This window comes from Pseudorca crassidens, chromosome 10 (genome assembly GCF_039906515.1).
Source record: "Pseudorca crassidens isolate mPseCra1 chromosome 10, mPseCra1.hap1, whole genome shotgun sequence".
Lineage (NCBI taxonomy): Eukaryota > Metazoa > Chordata > Mammalia > Artiodactyla > Delphinidae > Pseudorca > Pseudorca crassidens.
This window is the reverse complement of record NC_090305.1, coordinates 43464067-43480159: the sequence shown is the minus strand read 5'-3', so window position 1 is coordinate 43480159 and position 16093 is coordinate 43464067. Positions and strand designations below refer to the sequence as shown.

The 16093-nt window shown below is 34.4% G+C and overlaps 1 protein-coding gene across 1 annotated transcript in view; it reads left to right on the top strand.

The window, feature by feature from the left end:
• Positions 1 to 10417: 10417 nt before the first annotated feature.
• The window catches only part of BMP5 (bone morphogenetic protein 5), a 118270-nt gene continuing 112594 nt past the window's right edge, over positions 10418 to 16093 (top strand). Inside the window, exon 1 of the mRNA XM_067753469.1 lies at positions 10418 to 11630. Coding sequence (XP_067609570.1) covers positions 11141 to 11630 — 490 coding nt within the window. The 5' untranslated portion in view covers positions 10418 to 11140. The remainder of the gene's footprint in view (positions 11631 to 16093) is intronic.

Genomic DNA, 16093 nt, shown 5'->3' with positions numbered 1-16093 from the left:
CGCAACAGTGCTGTGGATTGTTACTTCCTTAGCTAAAGCTTGGCATCAAAATTCTAAAACAGAAGTTGAGGAATCTTGTTTTGAGTTTGGTCCAACACCAGAAAACTTTCATTTTTATTCTCATAAATGTGGGGAAAAAATAAACTCTTCCATTTATTATGTTTACATTTTTGGACTTGGGGATTTTATCTCTGTCCACCTACTATATATAAAAATTATAATTGGCTATATTTGGCAAATAATACTGACTACAAATTAATGAACCATCCATAGTACTTTTCACTTTAAAATTACTTTCAAAGACAGCCTTTATGTACTTAAATGATAGCTGTTTTTAGTTGGTGAGCCAAAATTAGTTTTTATACCTGATTTTATCAAAATGAGTAAACATTTTTTTCAGTTATCTGTGTTAGTGGCAAAGTCTTTTTAAATGACTTTACTTATTCCTTTAAACCTCCTTTACCATCTAACCTAAGAAAAATTTCTAGGACAGAACAGGTTTGACTAGTTTTTATTTCATCTTTCTTCTGTGTCCTTTCCTGTCAATTGAAAGAATGCAAGTGACAATAAAATTGTCTTCAGTTGGTCAAGGAGAGGAAGAGGAGAGAAAGTCATGAACTGATTTTTTCACCTTGGACTTGTATTACGATTGGTTTTGTTCATGGAGTATTTCTCAAGGTATTTATACAATCTGAAAAAGTGAAACTGTCTTTTCAGCTAAAGAAAACTACCATTAAAAGCACCTATTTCTAGATTCCTTTATTATAGCTCATCTGCTGCCCTTGGCTAGTGATGGTAAAGATCATATTGGCACAAGAAAACGTCCTTTAGGAGATTAGCATTTGGACCTTTTGTGTATTTAACTGTGGATGAATTTTGTTGTGCTGCATTATCAATGTGAAAACACTTTTGTGGACCAGTCACAATCATGGCCTACCTTCCATAGACTTTGATGCTGCATGAGTCAGGTAATTAGATGTGTAAATACTTATTGATTTGTTTAATGGTTGCTGTTGTTTAGCTACAGATATATGCTTAGTAAACATTTTTGAAACAGATGAATGAACATTCATTCTATTGGGTATTTATGTGCCAAATGCTGTGTGCAGGCATGCGGGGGTTGGGGAGGGGTGAAGGGTAGGTCTAGTGAGACATCTGAAGAAAATCCTGTCCTCCAGGAATTGGTCACTAAGCAGTGAAATCTAATGGTAACTGACATTTATTATTTATTATGTGCCAGGTCCAGTGCTAAGTTTTTTTTACACTTATTAACTCATTTAATCCTTATAAAACCCTATGTGGGAGGAACTGCAATTAACCCCATTTTACAGATCAGGAAACTGAGGCAAAGCCTGGTTACACAGCTAGGAAATAGTGGAGCCAGGATTCAAATTCTTTCTGGTTTCTGAGCCTAGGCTCTTAATCACTGTTTTATCTTGCCTTTCCAATGATAACAAGAGACAGATTAATTCTTTTCCAAAATGTGCTGGTTGCAGATTAGTCCTAGGGTGTGTTTTGCAAAACAGCAGTCAGCTCATTAAATTTGCTTGGAAAATACTGCATACTATAACTCCTCTGCATCACCAGAGCCATTAAAATATCTTTGCTTATTCTATTGCTAAATGCTTTGGATCACCGCTCTGTAAAGGTGTTAGAATTGTTCAGTACATCTCTCAAAGACAGCATTCTGAGTAATAAATGCAGTGCCACTTTTTTTTAAGATGAAGTAACTGAAGCAGAGGTGTTAAGTGACCTTTCTCACCTGGAACAAAGCGGGCAGTACTGAGACAACTGCTTGAATCAATTCTGATCCGAAACCTAGTGCTCTAAATTGTGGAGAGCGAACTTCTCCTTTGTCTTTGCCCATATGCTTTGGACAATCCTTTTTCCCAGTTCTTGATCATGTGTGGCTTACTTGAGTCAAAGGTAAGCAAGCTAACTCTTCCCCTCTTTTCACTCACCAAGTTTCCATTAACACTAATGGAAAATCTCGGGGTAGATGTGCATTTTACATTTTCTTTCTTGTGCAGTGGAGGAGCAGTTAGCCAATCAAGGCTCTTTTTTTTTTTTGGCCACTGCACTGGGATACCCTAGGACCAGAATGGAGATGGGCTGATAAAACAGGGAGAGGATATCACCAAGGAGAGAGAGGCTTTGTGTCCTTTGAGCTGTTAGGAAATTGTATGCAAAGATAACCATAAAATTCCTGGCTTTGTCTACCTTTTTCTATTTGTAGACATCACAACCTTCTTTGGGAGAATGATCTTTTCATAGTAATTCTTAAGTGTTTTTCTCCCCATCCAGTGATTAAACAGTGGTACAAACATTGTCTCCAGTTATCAGTGAGTATCAACCAATGGAAAAGCTTACACAAATTGAATTCTACTGGGCCACTTGCCCATGATGAGTTATGAAATACATCAACTTTTACAAAGCATTTATTCATGTATTCTCTCCTTTAATGGGCTCAATCTTATGCAGGCTGAGGTCTTGTTTTTTTTCTGATTTCACAGGTGAAGAAACTTAGATTCCAAAAAGTTACTCCTTCCTATTTATTCTCTAGTTGGATGATTCCAAAATGACTTTTCCAAGGTCATTCAGATAGTTAAGTGGCAAAACCAAGATATAAATCTAGTTTCCTGGCTGACATTCTCTGAACACGTGTTAAGTGATAAAGTATAGTGGGTGCCTAGGAAAAGATTCAAGCATCCAGATGGCATTTGGATACTTGCAAAGAAAATTGTATATAGATTATAGTGCAGTATATATTATAGGGCAGTGAGTTTTAAGCTCATGCCTTGTAGTTATTGATTTTACCCTTCTAAGTGCTTCTGATTCCATGTGTATGAATAATTCAGTACTTCATTCTGGTTAGAGGGGTCATGCCAGCAAGTTCTCCTGCAATCAAGCATCCATTAACATCTATAGATTTAGGAGAGAAAAGCTCAGGGTAACTGAACTGCTCCAGCCTTTCAGGGAAATAACTTTTCCCACCTAGAAAGCACTTGAAAAGCTTAAGCAGTCCTGAATGCTGCATATAAACCACTCAGTTTAAGGGACCTTATCAGATTGGTCTTTATCTAATGAGCCTTTAACTGATTTAGAAAGCATGTTTGAAAATATATGTAAATGAGTCGTATACCTACATATGAGGAATTCCTGGATTACATTAGAAATTGTAGCTGATTTGGCTTAACTTTCTTTTCCTTAAAATAATTGGAAGATAACATACAATTGATAAACATTATATCTAGAGAATTTTCTAGGAAAAGTATTAAAAGAAATTTTAGAAGACAATATTAAATCATATTTATCATCATTATCATCATTATCATATCATTTATCAATCATCATCATTATCATATCATTTATCAATATTAAATCATACTACATATATAATTAAGGCCTTCTATTAAAGAAATGTATCTCATGTCAGAATATAAAAACATTGAGAATAAGAAGTTAATGCTTTGGATTCAAAGATAATTATCCATTATGCTAGGTGTGGCCTGGCAGCAGGATATAATTTCAATACCTATTTAGGTTATTTTCTTATATTTTCACTATAACACTGCATATCACATTCAAATTCAGAGTTATTATTGTTGCTATTTTTAATATATTAGCCAGAAATATTAAAAAGTTGTGAACGTTTCAAAAGTATTTGTATCTGCATCTGAAAACACTGATCTAGAGTTGGATTGATAGGTTACAATATTTTCTTCTATTTCTCCTGAAACAGCTTAAAAGTAAAATGAATTTATCCAATGGGAAGAATATTATTGTACTGCAATTTAGTGTTATCACTGCCTTGCTAATGAACATACAGTGATAGAAAATACAACCATTCTAGAAGGAAGAAAGAAGTGGAGATTAGGAAGGGGGAGGGTAGGATTACCCTGCAGGAAGAGAGAGGTGGTGAAAGGTGAGAGATAAAGGAAACAGTCACATACTTGAAAGAGAGTTCTAGATAAGGGAGCTAGGCAGGATAAGGCTTTTAAAAATGGAGACACCAAGATAAAGAGTTTATTGTAAAATGGAAGAACAAAAGATATCAAGAGAATGCAAGGGTGAAGAAGAGAAAATCAATAGCTCTTAAATATAGAAAGTACCTGGGAAATGAGGATGGAGAGAAGTCCCAGTGCCAGAGGGAACTTCAGAAATGCATGTGCAGCTCTGAGGAACTTGTGTGCATTCACACACGAGCACACACACACACACACACACACACACACACACACGACACACACAACCCTCCAACAACCAGGACAGTAGGAAATTTTCAGAAATGAACATACCCAGTATAGGCATGAAGGACACCTGCTATGTGAGTTAAGATGACTATTTTTTAAAATTGAATTTTAAAGAGTTATGTAATGGAGCAGCCCTTGCGATTCACCTTACGTTATAATCCAAGAAGGAACTGGAAATGAGAGCAAAGAAGACTGTGCGATAAACAGATGTCATTTTGAGGAATATATTCTTTCTATGATGCAATAGCATTGTGTGTCTAAGAAATTGCATTTTAAGCCCAACATTCAAATACAGATATCTAAGGAAATTGTTCTAGAAACAACTAACCTCTAAATTTGGAAAGAGCGGGGGCTGTGTGTTTTATTCATTGCTATAGTAGGTGCTAAATAAGTTGTATTTAGTGTATAAACGGGTGCGAAACGTTTTTTGGATGCAAGCATTTTGTATGTCTTTAAAAATTTAAACAACAGTTTATTGCATACCAGAGAATCTTAGCAGCAGTCAAGGAAAAATCAAAGGTCTTGTTCTAATTTGGAAACTCTATTGTGATACTGAAACAACCTCTTATGTGTGTAGTGGTTTGAATGTTGCCAAGACTACTTGTTAGGGGTTCTTAAATTTGGCTACTTATTAATCAGTATTAAAAAATATACTGATGTCTCCTTAAGAGTTATGATTTAATTGGTCTTCTGTGTGGTCCAGCCATTAGCTTTTGTGTGTGTGTGTGTGTGCTTTTTAAAATTAAGGCATAATTGACATACAACATTATATTAGCTTCAGATGTATAACATGATTCAATATTTGTATATATTGCAAAATGATCAATATAAAAAGTCTAGTTTAGTAAGATCTCCTCTCTTAGCAATGCCATTAGTATTTCTTAAAAGTTCTCCCTGATCCCCATTTATGATTGTAATGTGTAACCTGGTTTGAGAATTTATGTGTTAAAGGGATAGTGTTATATGCTTACAGCTTGAATATTAATCATTAATGTCCATCCTCATCATTATTAGTTATATTTCCTCAGCATATTTTGTCTTAGGGAACAGAGTTCATATCCTCTCATGTTGCAGAATAGGAATGGGTCTTGGATGACATTTACACAATTTTTTTCTGTTGCTGTTGGACAGTTTTTGTGATATAATTGGGGCTAATTCATTAGGCTCTAAATTTATCCTAAAGCTTTACCTTAAAATGTTTGATGAGGCGTGTATGAAATAGTGTCTATTTCCTATTAAAAAAAAAAAAGTGGAAAAGTAGGGCTATTTAATTAAAGCATTATAGATAATAGTAAGTATGCTATTGAGACACGTTTGTATTAGGTAAAGTAATTTAAAAATTTCCTTTGAATTGTCTCATTTTGAACATATCATGACTAGTGACATTTATAAATTGTATTTTCCACTGAGGACTAAATCACCATTCGTGGGAATTATGGGGATACAATGGTAGTCATGTCTTTCATTGATCTGTAAGACTCCTACAAATTTTGAATTGGTTAGTATGTTGGCAGATACTTCTAGAGTCTTCCATTCGCTAAAGTGTGAAGGATGAAAAATGTGGGTTGAAAGACTTTGACTTTGGGACTCCCCAGCATGCTTTATCAAACGCCTCTTCCCACGCTTCAGGCATTTTCAGACTTCACTTCGTCCCAGTGTGTGTCTCAACTCTGTAGACTCTGCTCGAGTCTTGGCAGATGTGGTGTTCATTGCTAATGTCTGTTAAACAAAAAGTGGTCACTTTCATGGCTTCTTGCCTTGTAATATGGGTCATAAAAACAGCACCAAAACCCAAAACTAAATTAAACAAATAAGCCATTACAAGTCAAAGGAATGAGATATTAATTGACAGGAACAGAAGTTGCTCTTTTGGGTCAAAGGCCACTTTAATTCAGTGGGGAGTCACCTCATCAGAGCTCCCTGTAATGATAGACCAAGGTATTTTGCAAGTGCTAATGTGACTCATTACATGATGTTTTTTTGACATTTGCACTCTGATTCACAGCTGTGGGATGAGGCCTGTAATAGACCAGTTTCCTCATGAAAGGAACCTTCCCTGGTGTAGGTGAGCCTACCTGTTAAGAGATACAGCAATTTGTAAACGAGTGTGTTTAATGAATCCTTGTAACTTATAATGTTTCCAGAGACTATTGCCCTTAAAAAAGTCCCTGGAATATTGTTCATCTTTGTTAAAAAATTGTCTCTTCAACAAATATTGATTGAGCTGCTAATAGTACTGTTTGACACTGATGAACAAAATAAACTCAGCCCCTACTTTTATGCTGCTTGCATTCTAGCTAAACTCTCAAGGAAAAAGTAGAAATATCTCTTGATTAACAACCACATTTAAACAATAATTTTATGCCCTTAAGTCAACTGAAACTGTAATATATGATTGTAAACTCTGTGAGGGCAAGTATCTTGTTTGATTTCTTTGTATATGTAAAGCATATAGCACATAGTAGTCACACATAGGCATTCAATAAATGCTTGTTGAATGAATAAATCATTCCAAATGCTGAGTTGTTGTGAATGAGTTTTTAAAATTATAAAGTGCTCTACAAATTAGATTATTCTTTCATGATTAACTATATAACTGCTTAATGGTCAACCTACCTAAATATTCTGTCAATTTGGATGATGGATAAAATATCTCCCCTAATCATTTGACTTACCAAATGTCTTGGGGTCAGTTAATTCGAGTCTATCTGTCAGATGAATCCTTAGAACAGTATTTTTCATTAACAGTGTTTCCTTTTTAATGATAAATGTTGGTTCATTCTCACTTAAGTAACTGCTAGACTACCTACTCTAATGAAATAATATAAAACAATCTTAGGAACATGTAATAATACAAAGCATATTGACACATCCTCTGTTCACTTACAAGTATTACATGATGTCACCATTCATTAAAAAAAATAATACTAAATATTTTAAACATTTTGGGTCACTATCTTTTATTTTTCATCTCCAAGGTTTCTTTAACAACTATTAACCGGACAGAAAGTGGAGGCTGGTATAGCCTCCACAATTACAATCCCTTTCAGGTTACTGCAGGCAAATCCAAGTCAGATGGTGGTGTTGTAACACCACTCTTTTCCTTCAGACCTTTCCTATGCACACCATATTCTCTGTTTGTATATGTGCTATGTTTGAGTGAACGGAGAGCAATTTCATATCACAGATGCTGCTCTGCTCTGCACTTGTGCATGTGTTCACCAAGAAGATTCTAGAAGATGGTGTCTCCCCTGGACTCTCCCATGGCTGTAGCCTCTTCAACCTCCTAAGCATTCTCACCCCTCACTTCCTCCAACGCAATCTAAGATAGCTTCTGCTTAAGAATTTTAAGATCCTATTCAGATGATTTTGAATTGTTTTCGAACTTAAAAGATAATTTAGAAGTGCAGACACCACTGACATTGGGTATCTGTCTTTCACTGCAGTCACATCTTTCAGTTAGGAATTTTTGTTTCAAGGAGAAACCAACATAACAACAACAACAAAACCCGGAGTGAAGTAGAAAGACCCATCCAGAACAGCACAGAATTACAAATGCTCCAACTTTCTTTTGAAGGGCTGGGGAAAATGGGATCAGTCTATCCGTTGTCAGTTTGCATATCCATGGACTAAATATGTCCAATTTTTGTGAGGGAAAGAGAAAAATGAACAGGAGGAATGGCAGTGGGGAAGGACTTCTTCCATACATTCGATTATCTCTGTTTCCCACCAGAAGGCTTCTTATATTAGTATATACCTCAGGCAAATACTACGCCTGAGAGGTGGGTTTTTATGAAGGCCCCTCTTCTTGGAATGTGCTTATCTTTAGGAACAATTCTTGTGATGCCCTGGATGTTTCTCCTGTCCCAACTTATTTCATACTGAATATAGTTCTTCAGTCTGTTCAGTGACTTATGCGACTTTTAAATACATGCTCTGAAATTTGGAACGTTTATACCTTGCCATTGCAAAATACTTAATCTTCTAAATTGCTCTCACATATTTACTTAGATACACAACAACCCGGCAATCCCAACGATGTGGTAAAACACCTTTACTTTTAATTAAAAATGAATCTGACTTTTCGTTTGGCGGTTAGCATTTCCCCTCTCTTCCTGGAAGGTTTTTTTTCTTCTTTATTTTCTTTCTCTCTTTGCACATGTTGATCCTTTTGAAAAATGAATGTTTGCCAAATCTAGTCTGAGTTGGAAGGGAAGGTGGGGGGAGGGTGGATACGAGAAGTTCTGACCAAGAATGCTAGCAACTGATTTCCAGTCTAGAGGTAGGCTCTGTGCCTGGTGAAGCAATTAAATTACAATTACACTGATTGATATTATAAATCAGACTTTGGGAAAATGAGTTTGGGGGACTTGTGACACCTAGACTCATTTTTATTTTTATTTTTCTGTTGGATCTTAGGGAAAAAAGTCAGCATGTGTGGAAGATAAGAATTGTTTCTTCCTCAAGGGTAACCAATTTTTACTTGTAACTCTGCTGTGCTCTAGAGACAGGAAGCAAATTCATAACCTTGATCATTGCTTCTAAAATGTAGAGAGAAAAACTGTAGTATCCTTTATCTGGGATATGTTTAATAAATGCAGAGGAGAAATGGAGAAATTTTTTTATCCCCAAGTAATTGATTTGGATCTGCACCAATGGCCAAAAAGTTCTTAGTTTGGTTTGTACATGAAATCAACAGTTTCAAAAATTTTAGTGGTTTCAACCATTTCTTACTGAAACAGTATTCTTTCACCTCCTTTCAAACTACCCTACTGCTATTCAACGGATAGCGATGCTACAGACGTTCTCCATGTATGTCAGTATTTGGGTCTGCTACTGTGGTATCCTACCTGGCTATTAATAAAGTATTTTCAGTAGGGCAAATATTCAACAGTGTCATCAAGTTTGCAGTGAGTTTGCATAAGAAAAATTATGCAGACAATAAGATTCCACAAGCCCTTTTGGTATCTTGCCTTCACCAATAAATTGTAGATTTATGAGAAACATGGCTTTGCTTTAGACACTCAGAGGAAATATTTAAAAAGAAATTAAATAAGAAACCGGGTGCCTCTAGGTAGAGTAAAGGAAAAACATTAAAATTTCATAATAGTTTGAGAATTTGCTCGATAAATCTGCAACTGGTATCAGAATGCTATCCCAGACAATGAAAGTACTGTGAGCCCTAAGGTTAAGGGAGAGCTTGTAAGGAAAATTATAGCTGCACAAAAATGTTGTAGACTTCCAAATTTTAAAGGCATTAAACATTAAGGATAAACACCTACTTTGCTCATTTCCCCGGATTAAGTATGGTATTTTAGAAAGGTGTGCACTTTCCCCATTATACCCATCAGATTTTAAAAACACAAATTTCAGTCTGCATGTAGTCATGAAGAATATTTGACTTGTGTTTATTTGCATGGGTCAAGGCAAATCAAAGTACTGAGTACAACTTATGGGAAATATCTAATTTGTAAGTCAGTTTACATTTCAACTGAAATGACTTGAAAGTTGAGAATCATGACACCATATCTTAGGCTATTTTTATTTCAAATGCACCGAGTTAACAAGAGAAATATGAATACACTTTTCTGCTTAAAATTTTGATGTTTAAAGATCATTATACCTGGGCTATCTCATCACCATTATGGAATTATTATAACTACTGCTTTGGGAGCTAGAATATATTTTCTGGTGGTGAATTCTCTACTGTATTTTATTCTAAAGAGATCTGGCTGTCATTAACAACAAATTAACCTCAATTTATGACGCTTCCTTTTATTTTTCAAGAAGTAAGCTTTAATAACTTATAAAAACTAGAAATAATCCCAAATACAGAACGGAGACATCTCATGCTAATTCAGCCACAACCTGAGACTTAATATAGAAGTGTATTAAATGTGTACTATTAAAAGAAAGATCTGAAAGGGTCCTCTATAAAATTGGTGACCAAATTTCCAGTCTGCCGCTTGAAAACTGGCTTTTTCCCCCGCAGAACTTATATGCTCCATGCATCACTGTGCTGTGTCAGATGCGTGCCTATAAAATTGCGAAAATGAAGTCTTTTCTGGTAGCAAAGGGGTTAAGTTCTTTTTGCTTTACCAGTTTCAAATTACAATGAGAAGCCTCTTCTTTCCCAGCAGGGTTGTGCTTACATTACTCTTTAGATCTCCCTTGAAGAGGGCTGGTATATTTGTGTCTGCTGGAGGTGGAATTAACAGTAAGAAGGAGAAAGAGAGTGAAGGGACTTTCAGGAAGGTTTGCAAGTAAATTCAGGAAAACACATTGACTTGAATAGTACAACCTTGAGTCTTGTTTTACACTAAGACGACACAAAAGATGTTAAAGTTATCACCAAGCTGCCGGACAAATATATATTCCAACACCAAGGTGCAGATCAGCATAGATCTGTGATTCAGAAGTCAGGATTTGTCTTGGAAAGAGCTCAAGGGTTGAGAAGAACTCAAGAGCAAGTGAAGATCACTTTGGGAACTACAGTTTATTAGAAGATCAACTTCCGTTCATTCAAATACCAAAGGCCTGATTATCATATATTGATATAGGAATGCATAGGTCATCTGATCAAATAATATTAGCCGTCTTCTGCTCTATCCATGCAGCAAAAACTCTTAACAACTGTGGATAACTGGAAATCTGAGTTTCAGCTTTCTTAGAAATAACTACTCTTGACATATTCCAATATATTAAAAATAGGGCAGGAAAATCAATGAGGATGTGTGTTCAGAAATGTCACTGTCATGAAGAATAGGTAAATTTGTTTTTCAGCTACTGGGGAAATATACCTCCTAAGAACTTAGATTTTTTTGTTTTTGTTTTTGGTAAGAGGACAAGAACGACTAAAAAATATCAACTTTTGCTTTTGGACAAAAATGCATCTGACTGTATTTTTATTTAGGGGTATTGTGGGTTTCCTCTGGAGCTGCTGGGTTCTAGTGGGTTCTGCGAAAGGAAGTTTGGGAGACAATCATGTTCACTCCAGTTTTATTTATAGACGACTACGGAACCACGAAAGACGGGAAATACAGAGGGAAATTCTTTCTATCTTGGGTTTGCCTCACAGACCCAGACCATTTTCACCTGGAAAACAAGCTTCCTCTGCACCTCTCTTTATGCTGGACCTGTACAACGCCATGGCCAGTGAGGAGAACCCCGAGGAGCCGGAGTACTCTGTGAGGGCATCCCTGGCAGCAGAGACCAGGGGAGCCAGGAAGGGCTCCCCAGCCTCTCCCAATGGGTACCCTCGCCGCATCCAGTTGTCTCGAACGACTCCCCTGACCACCCAGAGTCCTCCTCTAGCCAGCCTACATGATGCCAACTTTCTGAATGATGCTGACATGGTCATGAGCTTTGTCAATTTAGGTATGTTGTTCGTTTATTTGTTAATCTATGTTATTGCGAAGTGGACGTTTTCCTAATGGTAAAGTAGCTGCCTGGTAGGTGGTCATGTTTATATATAGTCATTTTCTATAACTCTCCTCTCCAGCTTCTGTTTCCTTTCTTTCATTGACATAAAATAAGATTTTGCCTTAGGCAACAAAGTCATATGTATATATATATTTAATATAAAAAGCTAAAATTAAACACATCGTTTGGGTAAATTTGGGTCTTTTCACATCTTGTTAAAATTTCAACTTTGCTTAAATGTATGAATAAACAGGCAATAGTTTAAAAAAAGGAGAAATTATGAGGATAGCTAAGCTATAGGCAAAATAATAGTCATAGTAATAATAATAATGATGATGATGATGCAAGTATTTACAGATGGAAAAGTAAAAGTGACATTCTGGACCATTTTTTGGTTAGTAATTTAAAAGGCATATAAGTGTAATTTATATGCCACTTAAGAACTCTCATTTTAGTGAGGAAACTACTGTGAAAATATTGATGTGAAATTAATTAAGTTTAAATAATATTGTAAAAGATTACTATCAAAGACTTTCAGGGATAGATTCTGAAATCCTGTGAAAAATATTTTGGAAAAGAAGTTTCAATCTAACATTTTTTAACTGTAATGATTAAAATATATTATACTTCTTTGACTTTTTTCAGAGGCAAGAGAAATGTAAAACATGCTATGATGCTTTACCTATACAGAACTTTCCTTGTCATTTAAGATAAAAAAATTTCAATTGAAAAATTCTTTAATTAACAGGATGGTTAGAGAATAATTTTAAAAATTATGTTTTAGTGCTGATACTGACGATACCTAGAAAATTGATATTGACAATATCAAATGATAAGTTAGTGCCCAGTATTTCATCTTGCAATAATATTAAAGAGTCACCACTTTAAAATGATTTTACAGGGGCTGTAATTTTCTTTAAATTTTTTAGTAGTGACTGAAGGTGAAAATTTACTATCTTTAAACATTCAAAAAAACCCCACATAGAGTGTATTTATTTTTGAAGACAAAACTTAATCAATAAATTTAATCAATTTTAATGTTATAACTTTTAAAACTTTATTTTAAAAGTGCAATCTACTTGGACTTAAAATTGACGTTTTATTACACACCTAATTTAAAACTTCCTCAAATAATATCTCAAAAAATAGTCTTTGAAAAGTCAGATAGCAACAAATCTTAATAACACATGATGCTTTTATAATATGTGTTGCTTAATATGCCCTGATCATTTGCTCTGAGCAATCCTAGCAGGAAGGATAAGGTGCCTAATAAATCATATGTTTCACGTTACAGGAGACAAAGCTCTCATTATAAGTTTTAGTAAGTCATCATTGGTTGCCTTAATCGGGTGTCATGGGGGCCTTTTCTTCTACATGTAATTAACAGGTTCCTTTGGAACTTTCAAGCCATTAAAATATATCTTAATTCTAAATTAGTTTGCTTTTTCTTCATGAGTGGCATGCAAATGTGACTCATGGTATGTTTGAATTTGTAGCAATTTCTCAAGCTTATTCATTAATTTAAGTAAGTTTTAATATTTTCATAGAAAAAATGCAATTTAGCATGATTTACATATTCATAAAATAAATCACTGAAAAAATCAGTTCAGGTCATCTAAAATCTGACAGGAAAGAATGTGTTATGTTATGTACTTTATAAAACAATAGCTCAGTCATGAATCTTTTCTAATAATATATTAAAATTGAATACTTTGATCATTCACAAGAGAGTGTATTTGTTTTTTCAGAAAGGAATGAAGTATGATTTTTGAACCCGTGCACCATTGATTTTTATAAATCTACATAGAATAAGAAAGCCAAAACCAATAATAAAGAGTTTTATTCAAGGACTTTTAGGACCATTTTTGTCATTAAAGAATACTTATATTTTTAAATCAGTAGACTTTTGATTATTTGTTTGGATTATAATAACAAAGCAGTTTATTAACTATACCATGAAATATAATTATTCATTTTACACTAGAGAAACAATACTGAATATAAGCTTCAGAAAATTTTTATTTATTTATATATTCTTATCATGCTTAACTTGCTGAGTAGTGATTTATCTTCAATAATAGACCATATTGTTTTCTCCTTATTTAATAATTCCAAACGAAATGTCTCACATGAAATTACTGACAAATTGATTGTGATACTAAGTGAGTTTTTCCTAGTAGTCTCTGAGGAAAATTGACCCACAGTTTTATTTTATTATCTTTAGACCATGCCTTCTAATGCGTCCAAAGCTTATAGTCAATCACTACTTAGTAAAAAGCTTTAACTTCTATATTTCTTCCATAATAAAATAGGTCAAAGTATACTTAGAAAAGGTAAGAGTGTAATATCATTATTAACGGTGCTAAGAATTTCAGTGCTTCTTACTGTAAAATTCATTAACCAATATTATCGTAAACTTTTTTCACTTTCTGTAAGACTCAAGAGGATTTTATTTTATTTTTTTAGTATCTTAAAAGATATGTATATAGTAGAGATTGAGGGCAAATGATCAAATTAGCAAGAGGCAAGGGATTTGTACTGAGGAAGTCACCTGATATTTAAAAATGTGAAAAGAATCTGTTGACATTTCCCATAACAAGTTGAATTATATAAAATGGATCTAGTAGCATCCTTGTTATTAATGCCTGCTGTGTCATTTTCAAGTCAAATAATGGATTTTCTACAATTATCTTGTCATTCAGAAAGACATTTTTTCCAATATAAGTTTTACTCACCAAGAACAATTAAATTTAATTCAAACTCTGAATCATAATTAAAAAAATATCTATTTTTTAAAATTTCAGATGAGATTAGTTTTATGTTCATAAGCATAAAATAGAGTAGAATTTACTAGAAGAAAAAATAAAATGTGAATAAATGGCCTCAAGGCCAATGTAAACAACTAAATATGAAACCAAACACATTATTCTGACCTTTAAATTATTTTAGTATTTGTTCACTTTGAAGAAACAAATATTAATTATTAATTGTGTGAAGAGAAACTTTCCACCTTATTTTATTCATTATTCTTAGGCCAACTTTTGTCAGTCTCATAGTCTATAGCTTTTACAGATTGACTTCTCTGCTTTCTCTCTAAAACTAATGAATATCAGTGGAATTTTGCTTAGTCAATTCCACACTATTTAGTTAGTAACAAAAATATCTTTCTGGTAAATTTTTTCTTTTTCAAAAATGTTAAGGGTTAGTTTATATATCAAATACCTTTGCAAATTAAAAGAATGATTAGGTAAGTTGCTTGCAACATTTAAGCATATCTCTAGTTTACATAAACAAGTAGTGTATTTTTAAGATCTTTTAGTTAGAAACCAATTTGATTACTTGGTGATCATAAAATTAAAATGACATAACATTGTAGATGTTTTAGAGGAAATTACAAAAATCAGTCAACATAGGAAATTCACTTTTGTATTATTCTTTGTCAACATGTATTTCCCTGATAAAGAGCTCCGGGTTTATTAATGGGCTTTGATCAGTTGGTTTGGAGTCAAATACTCAGATACAGTTCAAGAATGTATATTCATTCTCAAGCATAAAAGTATAAAAATGTGATGCTTACATTTTTTCATGTTTCATGACAACATATTTAACACGTTAAGGTATGAAATAGAAAAAAATGCTTAAACCCTTCTCCCCTATTTCCCCAAATCATTAAACTCCCTTGGTATTGGAAGAAAAAAAAATGCTTATGCCCTCAGTTGACAGCTTTGAGAGACATCTTTGATATTTATTGTTGGTTTTGGCTGACTCAAGTGCCCAGTGGAGAGGAATTTATACACAGATCTACCTAAAGATGCCTATCTATGTAGTCTCTCCAACAGGGTTATTAACACTTGTGTAACGTAAACACACCTATAAACACACACACAAATTTTTTTTTTGAGGAAAGGGGGATGGGATGGAAGGAAAGATGATCTAAAACCATTATAGTACATATTCATGGATTATGCCTGGAATCACAAATGGTAATACTGGGTAAAACAATCATTCTTTACAACTTTTCACTTTTGAAGAGAAAAGAAGTCACTGAGGGTGGAGACTTTTTTCTCTCTTCTTCATCAACCCTTGGCATTCATGAATGCACCCCAGGGGGATTCTCGTTCTTCTCTAAAGCTATGTCCTTGCTGATTGATGGGCATGGCTGCAGAGATAGTTATAATCATAGTTTAAATAGAAGTTTTTTGCACGTTTGAACGGTCACTCACAAATCGCTAGTTTTAGAAGTTTAATCAGAAGTCATGGCCGGAGAGAAGAAGGTATGATAACATCTGTAGAAGGGCTTGGGGCTGCTCACCCACCATCTCCAGCTCCTTCCCTTTCATTCTTCCATTTTTGTAATATCACCTCTCTCTCTCCTCCCCACCTCCTGCCCCTCCCATTTGTTGGCCTTTCCTCTGTAG